Source organism: Salmo salar, chromosome 02 (assembly GCF_965601325.2).
Source record: "Salmo salar chromosome 02, fSalSal1, whole genome shotgun sequence".
Classification (NCBI taxonomy): Eukaryota; Metazoa; Chordata; class Actinopteri; order Salmoniformes; family Salmonidae; genus Salmo; species Salmo salar.
The window spans coordinates 56,101,466-56,120,763 of record NC_138292.1 but is presented as its reverse complement, the minus strand read 5'-3'; the positions used below and the strand labels follow the sequence as shown (position 1 = coordinate 56,120,763).

Here is a 19,298-nt window from a genome sequence, read left to right as displayed (position 1 = left end):
TACACTGGAGTTGCTTACCAAGACCAATCACCTGAGTGGCCTAGTTACTGTTTTGACTTAAATCGGGTTGAGAATCTATGGCAAGACTTGAAAATGGCTATCTAGCAATGATCAACAACCAACCTGACAGAGCTTGAAGATTTTATTTTTTACAATAATGTGCAAACGTACAATCCAGGTGTGCAAAGCTCTTACAGACTCACCCAGAAAGACTCCCAGCTGTAGTCACTGTCAAAGTTGATTCTCACATTTGTTGACTCAGGGGTGTGAATACTTATGTAAATGATATATTAATTTCCAATAAATTTGTAAGAATTTATGAAAACATGATTTCAGTGTGTCATTATGGGGCATTGTGTGTTGATGGGTATGATTTTTTTTAAATCCATTTTAACTTCAGGCTGTAACACGACAAAATGTGGAATAAGGGGTATGAATCCTTTGAAGGCACTGTATATGAATGAACAAAGCCATCGATCACGTGATACCATTCATTCATATGTGAAGATTCAATAGCGCATTGAAGACAAATTAAGTCGGTTAAAGGTGAACTGCACTCACCTATTATGAATGTGTTTCTTCCTCATTAAGAAATGCAGTGGCCATTACTGAAGCCCAAATGAGAGTTGTCTTTTAGGGTGTAGTTTAATGTGGGTGTGTCTTTGCCATTCAATCACAACAAACAAACAAGGGCAGTAGTGAGTAACGTCGTGACAGCAAAGTAAGCTAAGCTAGCTTTGCTATGGAGAGAAGTTTTGAAGTTGAGGACGTGTTCCCCCTGACTGACTCACCATCTCAAGATGATGTGCTAATTCAGTTATATACAGCATGTAGGCTCAAGCCTTCGCAGACTGTGTATCCACTTTACCTTGCTAAATAGCTAGCAGGGATCTTCTTAGCTAGCCCGTTTGAGTTGAAACATTATCGATTGCAAGCTGGCTAACGTTACATCCTATCAAACCTTATCGTCAGGTGCAATGTTGGCTATGCAAATCTTCCTCTCTATGACATTACATCACATTACGGAGAGGCTATGTATTTAGCAAGATCACAGTATCATAGCTATCTAGCTAGCTACTCACCACACACAGCCGTCGTACGTTTGTTGTATGTAATACATTCCTTGCCATCTTGCGAAACATTGTTGAACGTATTAGAAGTTTGCACCAACTTTATGGAAGCCAATTTTCACTATGCTGAGCAAGTGTCCATGCGTTGCAGACTTGACAACATTGTCCACAACACATGGCAGCTGGGGGCGGACCACACCCTGTTGTCTCTTTGCAAATTGGACATCAATAGCAAAAGTGGGCATGCGAAATATGTAAATAATACGAAAATATGTAAATATATATGTAAATAATCCATACCCAACCCATACTCCTCATGATGCACTCAATTCCAAATCTCATTGTGGACGAGACTGACTTTATGACAAAAATGATCTTATTTACATTTTGTAGTAAATTTTGACACTATAATTAATGTTTCTCACTCATATCGATGCTGCATAGGCCATTTATAACCAGTGAAGTTTGTTATAGGAGACAGTTCCCCTTTATTAAGATGGCGTCTCGTGGAGACATAACATGCGCAATTTGAGCTACTCCAGGAAGTGACGTTTCAGGCTAGCTCAGTGCTGCCCCCTCATTGCGTAACTGAAGTTGAAGGCCGACAGGGGCACTGCAGGCTGCCATTAGTTACAAAATTTGTCTTATAACTTCTTTTGTGTGTGATTTTAAAATAATCGATTCAATAACATACGTCTGGTATATTACAAGCAGTTTTTGGTGCCATGATTGCCTTTGATTTTGTATTTTATTTACACAAAGATTTATCACGAAGATCGGCATTTTTCCATTCACTGTAATGAGGGATCCTGTTTTCTGCAAACAATGCCTGCAGTACTACGGTCGCCCTTGAATTTCCGTGGCGTCAATGAGAAGGGGCAGAGGGCAAATCAAGCTCCATACCACATCGCCGTGAGCCTCTCAACTTTTGTAACAATGCAGAGGGCTCTGTATAGCTCCGCATTGATATGATTGGTTGACGGTAGGTGGGGGCGGGAGGTCCTGTATAAACACAAGCTCACTTCCTTGACAACTTCCTTCACAACAGCTCTGCGCTGCTCCGCGAAGCGCAAGAAGTATGAATGCCCTGCCTTCTTTAGAGGACTTATCAACATAAATGCTGCACTGCCAAGGGTTCAATTCTTGGGCCAACTCTTTTCTCTGTATACATCAATGATGTCGCTCTTGCTGCTGGTGAGTCTCTGATCCACCTCTACGCAGACGACACCATTCTGTATACTTCTGGCCCTTCTTTGGACACTGTGTTAATTAACAACCCTCCAGACGAGCTTCAATGCCATACAACTCTCCTTCCGTGGCCTCCAACTGCTCCTAAATACAAGTAAAACTAAATGTATGCCCTTCAACCGATCGCTGCTCTGGACGGTTCTGACTTAGAATATGTGGACAACTACAAATACCTAGGTGTCTGGTTAGACTGTAAACTCTCCTTCCAGACTCACATCAAACATCTCCAATCCAAAGTTAAATCAAGAATTGGCTTCCTATTTCGCAACAAAGCATCCTTCACTCATGCTGCCAAATATACCCTCGTAAAACTGACCATCTTACCGATCCTCGACTTCAGCAATGTCATTTACAAAATAGCCTCCAATACCCTACTCAACAAATTGGATGCAGTCTATCACAGTGCCATCCATTTTGTCACCAAAGCCCCATATACTACCCACCACTGCGACCTGTACGCTCTCGTTGGCTGGCTTTCGCTTCATAATCGTCGCCAAACCCACTGGCTCCAGGTCATCTACAAGACCCTGCTAGGTAAAGTCCCCCCTTATCTCTGCTCACTGGTCACCATAGCAGCACCCACCTGTAGCACGCGCTCCAGCAGGTATATCTCTCTGGTCACCCCCAAAGCCAATTCCTCCTTTGGCCGTCTCTCTTTCCAGTTCTCTGCTGCCAATGACTGGAACGAACTACAAAAATCTCTGAAACTGGAAACACTTATCTCCCTCACTAGCTTTAAGCACTAGCTGTCAGAGCAGCTCACAGATCACTGCACCTGTACATAGCCCATCTATAATTTAGCCCAAACAACTACCTCTTCCCCTACTGTATTTATTTATTTATTTATTTTATTTTGCTCCTTTGCACCCCATTATCTCTATTTCTACTTTGCACTTTCTTCTACTACAAATCTACCATTCCAGTGTTTTACTTGCTATATTGTATTTACTTTGCCACCATGGACTTTCTTGCCTTTACCTCCCTTATCTCACCTCATTTGCTCACATCGTACATAGACTTATTTTTCTACTGTATTATTGACTGTATATTTGTTTTACTCCATGTGTAACTCTGTGTTGTTGTATGTTGTCGAACTGCTTTGCTTTATCTTGGCCAGGTCGCAATTGTAAATGAGAACTTGTTCTCAACTTGCCTACCTGGTTAAATAAAGGTGAAATAAATGTACAGGCATCGGATTGACCATGCAGCTCTTTTTAGTGACACTGAGTGCTGCTGTTGCTTACTGTGAGTGAAGGAGCCTGTACAGAACTTTGGGTACATCTCAATAGTCTAAAGTGGCTTCCTCTCCCATTTATCTGCACTAAGATGAAAATACAGCATAGGCAAAAGCAACATGGTGGGTATTTTTTAGGTGGACAGTTTCACCAGTGGAGTGGATGAGGGAAAGGAAACAAGGAAAGCAGCTGCTTTAGAGTATTGAGATGCATCTTCTATGAGAGAAAATCAAAGCCAGGTGGCCATCTATGAATGTCTGTTCCAAGATGTTACTTTGTGTAACAGTCGGCCCACCACGTGTCAATGACTCCCATATAGTCTGTCGTTGGGTTATTGTGATTGCATATTGCAGTTGAAGTGAAAGAGAAAGCCACAAGGTCTGATGGGGTTTCAAATGGCTTTTCATTGGCCTTGTGGTGGATACAGGCAGGAGGAAAGTCCCCAATAGTCCTCATTCATAATGACTCACACGATGACAATATTATATTTCGATGTTAGATGTTTTGGTGTAGCTACATTTTAGATGCACAGGAGAGTTCAACCTTACTGTGTCTGGTATGTCGAAGTTGCAACCATGCATGAAATTATAACATTTGAATTAATTCCTGGGGGAAAGTTTAGAAGGCTGTGAGAAACCTTGACACATGCAACAGAAATGTTCTGTCAAGCCATTGCAAGCCATTGAATCAACGACTTATTCATGAGAAATAGGGGAAAGAGCTGAGTTGGTCTGGTTTAAGAACAAAACTGTAGTTACACAGAGTTTGGAAAACTGTCCTCCAAACTACTGGTGCCAACTTGGTGCCCATCAGAATTGTACATCTCAAACCAAGTTAGCTGAAATTGGCATAAGATTTGTATAGCTTTGGCTTTAGTCGTAATAGTCAGGGCCTAAGGAGTTGAATAACGATTGGTACTTTGGAGTGTACTTTTGACTTTGTCCCTCAGCACTCTGGATCATGATATATGGGAGAAGTGTGATTCATACAGTAAGCTGACCTAGTACAAGCTTAAAACAGCCAGACAGGGATATGTCCAAAATGCCAAAAGGGGAGAAGGATGAGGCGGAAGGGCATAAAGTATGCGCTTGGTACCGATAGGCCGCTGTCGCCTCTGGTCTAGGATTACCACGGAAATGTGATCGTAAATCCACCTGACTAATCACCATGACGACAACCCAGAGTGCAGGAACTCAATCCACAGCCTCTCTCCCAGTGTGGAATTAGTGTCAACTTTCAAAAATGTTAACTTAACGACTTTATGAACTACCTCGGCAAAGTCGCATGAGTCACCCACACTAGAGCTGGATCCTTTACGGGGACAAAAACCCTGTGTTTTGGGGGTAATCTGCCCCAACAGCAATTAAGTATCGGATGAGAGTCGACAAGCTGTGAAAATAAACTGTTGCGCAGTGTGTCGTGCCAGGGCGAGAGACAGAGATAGAAAGAGTCACCACATTCTGTCATTTGCAGGGAAACGGTTGGCTGAAAGTGTGAAATGCAGTGTAGCGTCGTTGGCAAAGGTTTCCCGTTGTCGGTGGCAGCAACACTTATTATTAGACTTCCTGTTTTATTCAAAGTTGCTCCTAGCACATTGCTTGTTTCCCATCACATAAGGTTGCCATGCTGGTGTCAGACCAAACAATGGAGCATTAAAATGAAGATGCACTGAGGAATATACACACTTATCAGTGCAGAGACATCCAAGCAGCACATTGCTAGATCAACACGGCCTAGTGTGGGGTACAGCACAAAAGGTCAGAGCACGGCAGAAAATCTCTTCGTCTCACGCTACCACCATGTTCAATCTCAAATGTAAGCGTGGTAGTGGGCTGGTGATGAAGCAGACAGAGGCTCTCTGTTCTGTAGCGGTGTATTGTATTGTTTTAGTGGAGATGTAGCCTTCATGTTATTAACGCCTGCAGCGTGTTCTATATCGTCGTTGTTGGCAGCTACTGCAGTGCTGATGTGGGAGGAGAACTGATGCCCCTAGAGCGGAGACAGTAAGCCTGAACACCCACACACACACACACAGAGTAGACATACATCCACACACACACACACACACACACACATACGCAGTACATACACAGACAGAAGAACTGCGACACACACACACACACACACACACACACACACACACACACACACACACACACACACACACACACACATAGGACCAACAGAGAGGTCAACCCTGTGGGTCAGACATCAGTGAGACCCTGCCAGGCTCCTCTCTCTTTGCCGTTGTCTCCCACGCTGGGGGGGGGGGGGTCCACTAGAGGTCATCCACCACTGAGGGGTCAAGGTATAGTCAGAAGTCAGAATTCTACATGCATATTGAGTTGCCTCACTCCCACAACACTCAAGGCACAGTTTTGGGGGACCTGACCTGTTTCCTCAGAGTAGAACGGTTACAGCTTAAATACAAGCTCGGAGCAGGAGAAAGGCTTGTCGGATACAGTGGTTAGTGATTTACTCAGTTTACAGAGTGCAAAACGCACATGGACAGTCTGAAGGGCACTTTGGAGTGATGAGCGTAGGTGTGTGTCACGCTAACGGAGAGGGTGATCATGAACACTCACTAATGAAATCGTATCTGTGATAAAAGATGATTCAAGCTAAAAGGGTTCAAATGTGTTTTTGAACTTTGCAAACTCTCAAATAACTTTTATAACATACACTCTCAAAGATCCTGTTACTGCAGGATCATTTGCAGAACATCTGTGTTTTCACCCTTGTTCTACAACATTAATAAATGTATGAGTTACTTGAATATGCTGGCTGTAAAGATTCAGTCAAAACACCTTCATAAAGTTTTATTACCAAGTATACAGAAACATTCTATCCATTTGACCATGTCTAAGCGATGACATTAAAAAAGTTAATACTGAAACCTATCAAGTGAAAGCACTTCCTTCTTATGAATGAGCCAATCACGTGAGTGGGAGTGATATCTGCAACAACACTCTCTCCCCTTGATGTTGGCACCCAATCAGAGCACCATCTCCCATTACAACTTCATATAACAGTTTCCCTTGTCTTAGCATTAACTTATCACGCTCTCTGTTACACACACGTTCTCTCACTCTCTTTCAGAACAGCAGCAAGAGGTAGTTATGAGACACACCTTTCTCAGAGATAAGTACAGCAGCCACACAAAGCCTCCTTACTTAATCATTAACGATCGACACTTTGGTAAGTAAAGGAACCTACAAGGAAATGGGAGGACTAATTTTAGCAGGAGCTCAGAAGGTATCAGACACAGTTACACAAAGAAGCAAGGGACAAGCACGTCTTCATATTGGGGTGAGTCAAGTTTGCTACTGTATCTGTCAGACCTATGTCACCAGCAATATAACTTATCTATCTGTACTTTTAATGGCCCAGTGCAGTCAAAAACCTGATTGTCCTGTGTTTTATATAGACTGAGTGTACAAAACACCTGCTCTTTCCATGACAAACTGACCAGGTGAATCCAGGTGAAAGCTATGATCCCTTCCTGATGTCACTTGTTAAATCCACTTCAATCAGTGTGGACAAAGGAGAGGAGACCGGTTAAATAAGGATTTTTAAGCCTTGAGATAATTGAGACATGGATTGTATATGTGTGCCATTCAGAGAGTAAATGGCCATGACAAAAGATTTAAGTGCCTTTGAACAGTGTATGGTAGTAGGTGGCAGGCACACCGGTTTGTGTCAAGAACTGCAACGCTGCTGGGTTTTTCACGCTCAACAGTTTCCCGGTCTACCACCCAAAGGACATCCAGCCAACTTGTCAAAACTATGGACTGGGATGGAGTTTTGGCCTTTCCATGGTGACATCACCATGTGGTAAATGAGTTAATAGACCAATAAGAAAGACAGTTCCAAACCTCTCAGCCAATAACCGCTAGTATTCAGTTTTCCCCTCCCCACTCAAACCACTCCCAGACAGTCCTAGCAAAATTCTTGCTTGAGAAATTGCTCTTTGCTAAGAAGCTATTTTTGTTTATTTTTGACAATTTTAATTGAAAACAATCACAGTAAAGTCCTTAACCCTTGTGTGGTGTTCATGTTTTTGTTATTCACCCAATGTTCGCGGGTCTGATGAACCCACAACATTATTGGGTTTTTAAAACAATACAGCCATAACAATTTACATAAAAATATTTTGATGTTTACTTATATCAATTACAAGCAATATAGACAGCAGACATGGTTAATATTTGCTATTTACCTTTGCTAGATCACATTTATCATTAAAATCACTATTTGTTTTTAAAAATAAAATTATAATCAAGACATGGGGGGAATGAATCATGTTTATCTTGAACAAATATATATTAAACAAAGTTTATCACTATTTATGTTTATTGTTTTGAACTGAACAAATTGGAAGGACACATTTTACATACAGTATTTAATGGAAATGATAAATGAGCCACATTGAACACAATTTAAGGCTGGCCTACACACCACATGAGGGACAGAGTTTTACTGTGTGTGTGTTGCAAATGTATTTCTTCCACTTGATGCATATGTACTGTGTCTTCCTGTCCTTCTTGGGTCCATACACATTGCAGCACTTCTTCTTGTTGCTACCGGCTGAAATCTAGAACGATAAACACTTCGTTCAGGAATTTTACTAACATCTCACTCACTCACATATAGTTACAGCAGGCCAAGTTAGTAGAGTCAGACACACACACATGCAACAACATCACTCACACTAACTTCCAGTATTGGAGTTGTTGGTTCTGTGGGTCGGGTGGATGGGGCATCAGCATCCTCCTCACGATGGCTGCAGAAGCTGGGGTCCTTGGGATATGTTGCATCCTCTGGATTTGAGGTCTTACAAATGCCTTGCCCAGCTCCTGCGAGAAAGAGCCGTCTCTGCAGCTTCCCTCTGTTCCAATCTGGGTTTAACGCGATCCAAATGACAAAGGCGTTGTATGCCGAGATGTCCAAGAAGTGTCCAGCGTAGGGTTCTTCTTTTGCAGCTGTGGCCACAGATTCTCCCATCCCTATGCAGCGTACTCATGAGTACCACATTTTTGCCTTTCTTTGTCACATAGGACACTAGGGACGTGTCGGCCGTGAACACAAACTCAGAGGAATTGATAGGCCTGCTCCGTGTATTAAACAGCTGAGGTGGGAGCTCTGGCTTGTTTTTTCGTATTGTTCCTACCGTCACACGCTACCTCTTGAGAAGCTCCTGTCCCAGCTTGTGCGAAGTAAAAAAGTTATTGCATGTGATGTTGTGGCCCGCATCCCTTGGTTCTTCTCAGGTGCTCCTCCATCTGGCTTCCCCGTGTACACTTGCAAGTTCCACGCATATGATGAAGCAGCATCACAGGCAGCCCAGATCTTGATTCCATATTTTGGGGGTTTAGGCGGTGTGTACTGCCTGATGGGCGGTAATGTTGGGCCCAGGGTTGTAAAACAGGGGAAGGCGGTCCACCCACTTGTCCCAAACTGACCTGATTGCAGCTAGCTTGTCTCTCTGCCACCGAGCTGGTCTGGTGTCTCGGTTATCGAAGCGGATAATCCTGGAATTAATGTGGAAGTTTTCCGGAGACATTGTTGCACGGAAAAGTTCTCTGCCAGTTTCTGCATCCCACAGGGATTATGTGGATTCCCCATTGGATCTGAAAACACCAGCAAGGTTAAGAAACCCAAAGTGTGCATGTAAATTAGTTTGGTCCATCAACTTCCATCTCTCCAAAAACACACCTTCCCTCCAAATTAGTGCAGTCCAGTATGATTTTTAGGATGGTGTCTGGGATGAACAGTTCAAATGAAGACTTTATGTCCTGCACATGAGTAACCGCCATCCGCGTCGGCCCTGGTTGCATCCATTTGCAGCCATGCGGGGTGGCTCATTCCTTGGGCAAGAAGAGCATCCAATTTCATATTTCATCCATATTTCTCCTCCTGCAGGCTGCTGATTATCTGGTTGTTGACGGGCTGGTCCTGGGGCTGGCTGTTGACAGGCTGGTTGAGGGTTAATCTCATCCTCTTCTTCCAACTCACTGTCAGATTCCAAATTGAATTCTTCATCTTCCAAAGTGGAAGACGGTCCTTCCTCACTAGCTTCTCTCTCTGCAAAATGTATTTCTAAGGCCCTCTGCCATACTGATTGATTGTGGTAAGGAGCCCCACATGCAAAGCTATTTATTTGTTGTGTCCCTTCCCCAATTTGCACCTGGCTGGGGTAGATTGTGGGAAAATACTGCATTTTTACAATGTAATGAAATGTATTGTAATAGCACTGTGCAGGTTCCCACAAGACATTGTAGTTGCACACACTACAAAGGGTAAAGTGGGAGAAAAGTGGGAGACAGGCAGAACGGTTATTGGTGCTATGTTGAAACAGCAGGCCCAGGGAGGAGGAAGACCGAGTGAAGGCACACAGCATTTTTACTTGTTTTCACCTACACACACACACACTTTTATTACCCTCAGGTCCAGTGGTCCCAAACACCACATATAGGTAATATACAGTACCTGTCACGTCCTGACCAGTTAAGGGTTATGTGTTGTTGTAGTTTGGTCAGGATGTGGCAGAGGGTATTTGTTTTATATGGTTCGGGGTGGTGGTGTAGGTAGTAGGTTGTTTTATTTATGTATTCCAGGGGTTTTGGGCACTGCTCTGTGTTTATGTATTTCTAGGTTTAGTTAGTTAGTTGTGGGTATAGGTTCTAGGTTTGTTTTCTATGTAGAGTTAATTGGGATTGGACTCCCAATTGAAGGCAGGTGTGTTGAGTTGCCTTTGATTGGGAGTCCTATATTAGTAGGGTGTGTTTGTCTGTGTGTTTGTGGGTAATTGTTTGTGAGCACCGCTTGTTTAGCCTGCCACACTGGTTGGTCGTGAGTATCGTTTATTGTTTTTTTTCTTCTTTCTGTGGATGCTTTACGTATTTCATTAAAAGAATGAGTATCCACATTCCCGCTGCATTTTGGTCTTCTCTCCACTACGACAATTGTGACAGTACCAGTCAAAAGTTTGGACACAGCTACTCATTCCAGGGTTTCTTTTTTTGCTATTTTCTACATTGTAATAATAGTGAAGACATCAAAACTATGAAATAACACATATGGAATCATGTAGTAGCCAAAAAAGTGTTAAACAAATCAAAACCGACTTTATATTTGAGATTCTTCAAAGTAGCCACCCTTTGCCTTGATGACAGCTTTGATGACAGCTTAGTAAACTTTGAAAATGGGTCCCACAGACCTGAACGATACTGAGATAAACATAGCTGCATTGGACCTTTTAAGGAAAAACTATTGGTCTGTGAAGCAAAATATTACAGTGCACTCTGCTTATAAAAACGATTTAAGACTCCGAAGGACAGAAACATTCTGATACCATGTACAGATATTGATCTTAATTCGAACCAGTTTGCTACAGCAGGAAAATAATCAAATACACTAAGTTTTACATTTCTTGCAATGCAGAAAAGTTCTCGTGCAACAGGATCATTCATCTGTACGTCTCTTGTAAGGATCAATCAGTTAAATGAATAAGTGCACTGTGTTTGTAACAGGTGACGGTGAATATCAGGTAGACTGGGTGAGAGTAACATACTAGTGTAACATGACCAATGTGTAACTTGTGTGCGTCTATAGGAGATCAAGTCAAGAGACACAAGATGAACCTGTTCACCCAGCAAACTGTGATGCTTTGGCTCTGTGTTGCTCGTACACTCACGACGGCAGGTAAGCAAATCAAGTTGAAAGTTGACTTTTAAAGGCACTCTTAATTTGTGTGACAGTGTTTCCCAACCCTGGTCCTCGAGTACCGCCAACAGTATACATTCTCATTGTAACCCTGGACCAGCACAACCAACACGTTTTCTTTACAAGCTGAAGTTTCTGACTTGCAATACTAATACACAGCTGACCATAACTACACCGTTTCTGAAATGACATACTGTAGATTATTTGTATTTCATGTGGATGAGTCTTTGGTACTTGCCAATACAACAATGTAGCTTGGGCCTCCACACTAGTAGGCTCATAACACAAAATGGAATGGTTCGAGTCGGGAACGAAAATCAGTTGAGCACAGTCGTTCCAAGAGAGCTAAGTGAAGAAACTAACTTTAATATCTCCTTAATCCACAGAGCTGGTGAAGCTAAGCACTGTTGACTCTGTCATTGTGTGGTGTCACCAGAGTGTCCGCCTCCAATGTAACATCTCCACCTCCCAGGAGGGACTGTTGATCAAACATCTGGCCTGGGTCCGCCAGGACGGGAAGCACCTGTGTGATGTTAACGGAACTGAAGTGACCGGGACCCACCCAGGGAGCACAACTAGTGCTATGGAGTGTAGTTATACCCCACAGACACAGCTGTCCCTGACTCTGCTGCAGGTACGACCACTGGATCAGGGAAAGTACTTGTGCAAGCTGCGCTCCAGTCATGGAGTAAAGGAGGCCACTACAATGGTGAAGCTGCAAGGCGAGTGTCCTAGCCCATTCTCACTCATGTAATACTGTCATAACCTAGACATCTGTCATGCATGTAGTCCAACGCCATTGGCCAGAGGATGGTGGGAGGAGCTACAGGAGGACTGGCTCATTGTAATGGCTGGAATGGGATAAATGGAATGGTAGTCATGTTTGATTCTGTTCCATTAATTCCATTCCAGCCATTACATTACAATGAGCCAGTCCTCCTATAATGGACATAGCAAATGGACATTGCCTAACCACCAGGAAGTACAAGGGACTTTACCGTGCCTCTACTGAGCAAAATGTATGACTAATGGTGTCGGGGCTTACAGAACCGCATTGCACAATTTCTCAAGAACTCTCCAACCTCAGCCATATTCTGTGTTTTTAAAAAACGTTCTCTGTTTCCATTCAGAGTCCTACAAGGAGGCCCAGCCCAGTATCAGTGATGAGGGCCCAACCTGCACCTTCACTGGGGTCTATCCTGATGGCGAGGTGCACTGGTTCCAGGGACCCAACAACGTGACTGGGGACTCTACAATCAACACTAAACAAGTGGAAGATGGAGCGTCATTGACTATAACTAGTTCCCTGAAAAGAAAGACAGTCTCTGGGGAAGAGGCCTACAACTGCTCCCTGTGGATCCCCAGTACCGGATCCTACCTGACCAGCAGCTTAGTGGTACCAGAGCATGATAAAGCCAGGGTTGCGCAGCCCAATGCCAGTGGGTCAGGGTCCATTGGTCCTTTGTGGAAACCTTTTCTAGTCCTCCTGAGTACTCTCTTCCTGGTGTGACGTCTTGAAAACAAACATGAACAAATTGACAAGCAAGTGCCAGGATCATTTAATAAGAATATGGAAGAGCCATTGTGTGAGGTTCCTTTCATGGTCCAAAGGTTTCCTTGGCTGCGTAGAACAAGGAAATGATGAACAGATGAGAGAGGCTGATCAACCTATTGTGAACGCACCCTTGTTGGTCTGCCAGTGCCAGATATAAATGATTGTTAATTAAAAACTGCAAACGGCAGTAGAAACAGTAACAAAGCTTACTTCCTGCCAGTTTTGGTAAAAAATTGAGGGATGGGGCTGGAGAAATGTAACCACTCTCAAATTCATAGACGCGCTTTGGATGCATGGACTGACCATCCATGATATCAAAATAATAGTTTTAACAATGTTTTGAGGCTATATAGTGTTTTATTAAATTGGAGTTGAACAAGCTTCTGATGGGGTAAGAGAGTTGCACTAAGCTCATGAGGCATTTATAAGTTACATTCTTCAAGAATTAATGTGTACATATTAAAAAAATGATGTGACAACTACTGATTGCCCCTTTAAGGGCGTGACCTTTTGTAGAAAAGCCTTCCTGTTTGCGTTAATCAGAGAGATCCCCTTACAGGTCGGCGTGCTATGGGCGGACAGGAGCGGTGGTTTAACTGGGTTGATTTTTTTTGTTGTTGATTTTTTAAGTACAATGGTAAATGTAGTGTTTGCTGGCGCCCATAGTCCACCTAGACACATCCTCCGTGAGTGTTGTAACACCAACGTTTAACTGAATGAGAATTGTGAGAAATGTATTGTTAGTAATGTTTGTTTGTGAGGTGATATTCCTGCTTAGGATGGATGTAAATAAATGGCTGCATCCTGATTATCCCATGCTCCACTCCTTGATACAAAGAACCTGTGTGTTTTAGATTTAGTCCTGAGGACCTCCTCTCGCCAATAAAAAAAAAAAAAAAAAAAAAAAAAAGGTGACGTAGGACTGCTACAGGAATTGAACATTTTGTGTAAACTCTCCCGCACTACAGTTGGCGTAGTCTGGTAACCCTAGTTGGGAGTTGTTACATCTCGGCGGATAGTCTGCAGCGATGGACATGACTCTACCTGTTTAGCGGTTGCGCTAATACAATGTGCAAGAGGGGTGTGTATGGGGCTGTTTCTCTTTTGTGTATCCCCTGTGTTCTGTTGGCAAGGAGGTCCCAAGTTCTCAGCGGTTGCTGGAGTGCAAAGAGCCCAAGATGGTTCCGGAGTGGGACCGCGTTGCTGCCTCCAACGGGGGGCAAGGTGCACCAGGACCAACGCAAGTTAAGTAGACATTTTTAGAATGTTTGTGTGTTTTGGGTATTACTGCTTTTAAAACGTTAGTCATGGGAGCTCCTATGATGTCATGGTGGACTTTAGCTCTTCTATGAATTGATTTCTCACTGATCTTTGCATGCCCTAACAAATGCCTTGCCTTAATGGATTGCTAATTGCCCTTTATTGATTGAGTGTGTGTGCTGTGACTTGGAAATTTGCTGTACTTAATTGTATCAACTTTTTAACCACCCTTCCTGTGATTGGAGCATCCCAGCTCTTTCAATGCAGTTCACGCCCTCTGCCTCCTTTATAACCTGTGGTGCACCTATGTTCAGTGGCAAGCCCCTCCGGCAGTGTGGAGAGTACAAGATTCAAGCTGTAGTACAATGTCTGAAGCTAGCTCACAGTGGAGTGCATCCTAAACATTGTTTGCCCTGCGTTCATTGTTGTCGGCTATCTTTCTTTGTTTGTAGTTTTTGCTAGTAGGGCCACTCTCCCTCCAGATAGATTCCTTATGAGGATGAAATGATGTAACACATAACTTATTGCTCTTAAAGAGACAGTAATATGATTGTAGTCCTAGGTATTATAATTGCCTTGTAGTGCACAAGTCACCATCTGGGTATTTATTGCTATTTATACTGGTATCTTGAAACGGAAGAATATATATTTAGTTTTGATCATGTTGCCTGGTCCATTACATTTGTGACAGGCCACCTATTGAACAATGCATCCTATACTGGTTGAGGTGTTCCCCCTCATTAACAGGAACTTTAGTCTGGTAGTTGTGCCATTTTAGGTATCCCTAGTCAGCATGTGTTCAATATACACTGGGTGTATTAAACATTAGGAACACCTGCTCTTTCCATGACATGGACTGAACAGGTGAAAGCTGTACACACGTATCGATGTCACTTGTTAAATCCATTTCAATCAGTGTAGATGAAGGGGAGGAGACGGGTTAAAGGGTTTTTAAGCCTTGACACATGGATTGTGAATTTGTGCCATTCAGAGGGTGAATAGGCAAGACAAAATATTTAAGCGTCTTTGAATGGGGTATGGTAGTAGGTGCCAGTCGCACCGGTTTTTGTCAAGAAGTGCAACACTGCAGGGTTTTTTCATGCTCAGCAGTTTCCCGTGTATATCAAGAATGGTCCACCACCCACCAGGACATCCAGCCAACTTGACACAACTGTGGAATGTTTTTGACACCTTGTAGAGTCCAGGCCCTGATGAATTGAGTCTGTTCTGAGGGCAAAAAGGGAGTGCTACTCAATATTAGGAAGCTGTTCCTAATGTTTTGTACACAGTATACTGCACAGGTAATATCTGAGCAAGGCTGGCTGTGCGTGCATACGATAAATTACCTTGTTTGCATCTTAGATCTAAAACACAATAGATGTTTAGGAGATGCAGAATGTAAAATATTTTATAATCCAAGAAATACAGGGAATACCACTGGGCAAACTAGACAACTGTGTGGAATGTTGATCTGTCTCTTGTTGCCAAATGCTGCCCTCTGCTGGATTTTTGTCTGCTGCTGCAACTGTGGCCAACCTCACTCTCAGTATGAGTGATCAAAATATGCTGACATGTTGAAAATATCTGTGAACGCGCCATTAGTATGGGGTCCAAAATGTTATCTACACACAGTGACCCATCTCACCCTCTTGGGCTAAGTGCATTGGCTACCTGTCCCAGACCTGCTGTTTTCAACTCTAGAGACAGCAGGAGCGGTAGAGATTCTCTCAATGATCGGCTATGAAAAGCCAACTGACATTTACTCTTGAGGTGCTGACCTGTTGCACCCTCGACAACTGTGATTATTATTATTTGACCCTGCTGGTCATTTATGAACATTTTAACATCTTGACCATGTTCTGTTATAACCTCCACCCGGCACAGCCAGAAGAGGACTGGCCACCCCTCAGCCTGGTTCCTCTCTAGGTTTCTTCCTAGGTTTGGGCCTTTCTAGGGAGTTTTTCCTAGCCACCGTGCTTCTACACCTGCATTGCTTGCTGTTTGGGGTTTTAGGCTGGGTTTCTGTACAGCACTTTGAGATATCAGCTGATGTATGAAGGGCTATATAAATACATTTGATTTGATTTTTGGCGCCAAACATTTAAACAAGGTTTTTTTGGGAGGCTTTTCAAGTCTTCCCACTTTGGTCCAAATGGTCCAGTTAAAGTCAGCGCTAAACGGGGTCTGTGCTTTTAGTGAGTCGGGTTAAAAATGCCCTCTGTCAAGACTGGAATATTACATACACACCACACCTTAGTCACTGAGGAACCTAATAGTTCCTCATGACAGGTGTACTTGGTTATAATTGGGGCTCCTGAGTGGCCGTGATTGGGAGTCCCATAGGGCGGCGCGCTATTGGCCCAGTGTGACTGTCTGAAGTATGTCAGCTATCAGTGTAATTCTCATATAAACATTAACACTCTGCATGCTGAAGGCTTAAGTGGTTCCTGTATGTGGTTCATATTTGAAAGTCCACCTGATCTTAAAATGTACGGTCATTTTTTTTATTTTACTTTACCTTTTATTTAACTAGGCAAGTCAGTTAAGAACAAATTCTTATTTACAATGACGGCCTACACCGGCCAAACCCGGGCGACACTGGGCCAATTGTGGATTCAAACCAGGGTTTCTGTAGTGATGCCTCCAGCACTGAGATGCAGTGCCTTAGACTTCGCCACATGGGAGCCCCATAAATAACAATAATCATCATCCAATTCCATTAGTAACCGATGTACATTAATGTCTGTGTGTTTTCATTCTCAACTGTCGGAAAGACTTAATGCTATCGAATTCAATGTTCCACATGCAATAAAAACCTAAGCTATTCAAATCAAGACACTATCATCATCCCAATCATCATCATGATAAATTATGATTTACACTGCTGACTAAACTCCACGGTCAAGGAAGTTTCTGATGAACTTCACCAACGGTGTGGAGCTGAGACCAGGCTTTGTGGAATCCAGCTCCGTCAATACTTCAAAGCATTTCAATTAGGAAACGCCCACCTCGTACCTATGTTTGTCGTCTTTGGTTGCTGAAATCTATACTTTTTCGATAAACGTTAATCAAATACCACCATTGAGATTGAGATTCAATTGGCACGTGCATTTGCCCTGAGTTGCCATCTCAGAGCAAAAGCAATGTGCAAACAGTCAGTGGCTGTATTTGATTAACTTTTTTTGAAAAAGTATGGATTTCAGCAAAGAAAGGCATGCAACTACAGAGGAAAAACATAGGTACAAGTTGGGCGTTGCGTCATTTAAGTACTGGCCTTGGGCGAATCGATGTAGTCAGAGCTAGATTCCACAAAGCCTGGTCTCGACTCCACACCGTTGGTGAAGTTCATAAACTTCCTTCACGATGGAGTAGAGTTTAGTCCACTACTACTGAAATGTTTGTCTTTGTTGTGGTTCATTTCTGTTCAGAGTAAGAGCAGCATTTCAACCACTTCCCCTTTCCACCACAAGAGGGGGAGAGTGACACACCAACTATGAGAGATCGTGAGTATCGGTTTGCCTGAGAAAATTCAACCACACAGTGTACCAGGACTGGAATCCTCTTACATATAGGGTGCGTACCAAATGGCACCCTATTCCCTATAATGTGCACTAGTGAATATTCACCATATCTCTTAGCCGTGATTAGGAAATGCCTCAGGAGTGCAGGGAGAGATGGAAACTAACATACCAGAGAGGAATAATTTCAGGCAGGGTGTCACACACCCACATAATGGCCCCCCACCAGTGGTGGCTGGTGGGAGGAGCTATAGGAGGACAGGCTCATTGCAATGGCTGAAATGTAATTATTGGAACGGTGTCAAACACATCAAACGTATGGAAACCACGTTTGACTCCGTTCCATTAATTCCATTCCAGCAATTACAATAAGCCTGTCCTCCTACAGCTCCTCCCACCAGCCTCCATTGATCCCCACAGTACCATGGGGGGCCTATTCAATCAAAACTAGTAACTGGTTTCCAGGTTTAAAGAAAATGTTTTCTTGAGTGCGTGAGAACACCTTTGCAGCATGCTGTAAGAAGAATGACGTGTTTGACTTGACATGGATACTTACAGAGTTTGATTGGAACGAGCTCCTGTGGATGCATGTCATCCTACAGTACGTTACCATGAAAAACTACTCACTGTGATTTGACACTGGATAACCCCCTTCCTCACTATCTGAAATGTCTTGCTTGTCTTGTTACATCACCACACTAGTGTTTGTTTGAAGATGTTCCGGATCCCTCTCTTGAAAACGCAACAAACCCAAGCCAGCTGAAAAAAAGGTGGAGTGAGAGAGTTCAGAAGTGAAGTGGTTAGCCATAGGAACTTTGATCTGTCTCAAAACGCATACGCACACACACCCAACCCAGGGAACACAGTGGGGAATGCAGCCCCGTTGCCATGGGGACCAGAAGCCCTCTGATGCCTCTCTGCCACACGCGCACACACACACAGAGAGGGGCCGTGTGTTCCTCTCCCTGGCCAATTAGTCTAGCCACTGTTATCTCCCCTCAGAGTGGTTTACATTACAGCCTTGACAGCCTGCTGGCCGATGGTCAGGTGAGCTGTCCTATCCACAGCTGGCCATATCAACATGGTGAGGAAGGCCATTCTGTCAACACAGGCCTGGGATTTATGTAAAGAACAGGTAAGTGGGTTACCTAACGCTAAAATGGCAGTTGGCTTTGGGACTAATTGCTTTGGGAATAAATAAGAGAGAAGTGACATTGATTTGTTATTGTAAATGGGCCTACAATTATCATGACACAGTTTCTCTCCAGATTATTATGGCCTTCAAAGAGCAAAGAAAAATAAATCAAAGTTCAATGAAAGGGCATAATGGAAATGGGGAAGGTTTTATGTTGTGAACCTCATAGGGATAGATAGACTTATGTGTACTCTATGCAGACAGAAGGAGAATTCGATATTCTGTGCTTATATAACGCTATAGCTCTGGAAATCAATAATGTGAATAACATCGCAGAACGGAGTCGTGCTGGAGCTACTTTGATGTAAACAGCAAGGCGTTGAGACTCTAGCTCTGCTTGACACCGGAGGTTGCCGTGTAAGAATAGGGAAGAAAATCTTCCATCGAAGCAAAAAGCTTCATTGTACTGAACCCTCCGTGCTCTGTTGACACCATTCTCCTTCGTATCGTTTGACATAATCCAGGACGAGCAAGATTGCAAAGTCTTTTGGA

At 43.3% G+C, this 19,298-nt stretch overlaps 1 protein-coding gene across 6 annotated transcripts in view; it reads left to right on the top strand.

The window, feature by feature from the left end:
• LOC106588224 (uncharacterized) overlaps window positions 1–13,641 on the top strand; it is a 29,789-nt gene extending 16,148 nt beyond the window's left edge. For 3 of the 6 annotated variants that reach the window (XM_045706283.2, XM_045706277.2, XM_045706284.2), the window contains exons 2-4: window positions 11,168–11,257; window positions 11,665–12,000; window positions 12,409–13,641. In XM_045706283.2, the coding sequence (XP_045562239.1) occupies window positions 11,191–11,257; window positions 11,665–12,000; window positions 12,409–12,788 (783 nt within the window). In that variant the 5' untranslated portion in view covers window positions 11,168–11,190 and the 3' untranslated portion in view covers window positions 12,789–13,641. Of the gene's footprint in view, window positions 1–6,596; window positions 6,863–9,745; window positions 10,406–11,167; window positions 11,258–11,664; window positions 12,001–12,408 lie in introns of those variants that run through there. The other 3 variants (XM_082965081.1, XM_045706279.2, XM_045706285.2) reach the window with 3 other exon arrangements.
• Window positions 13,642–19,298: the final 5,657 nt, after the last annotated feature.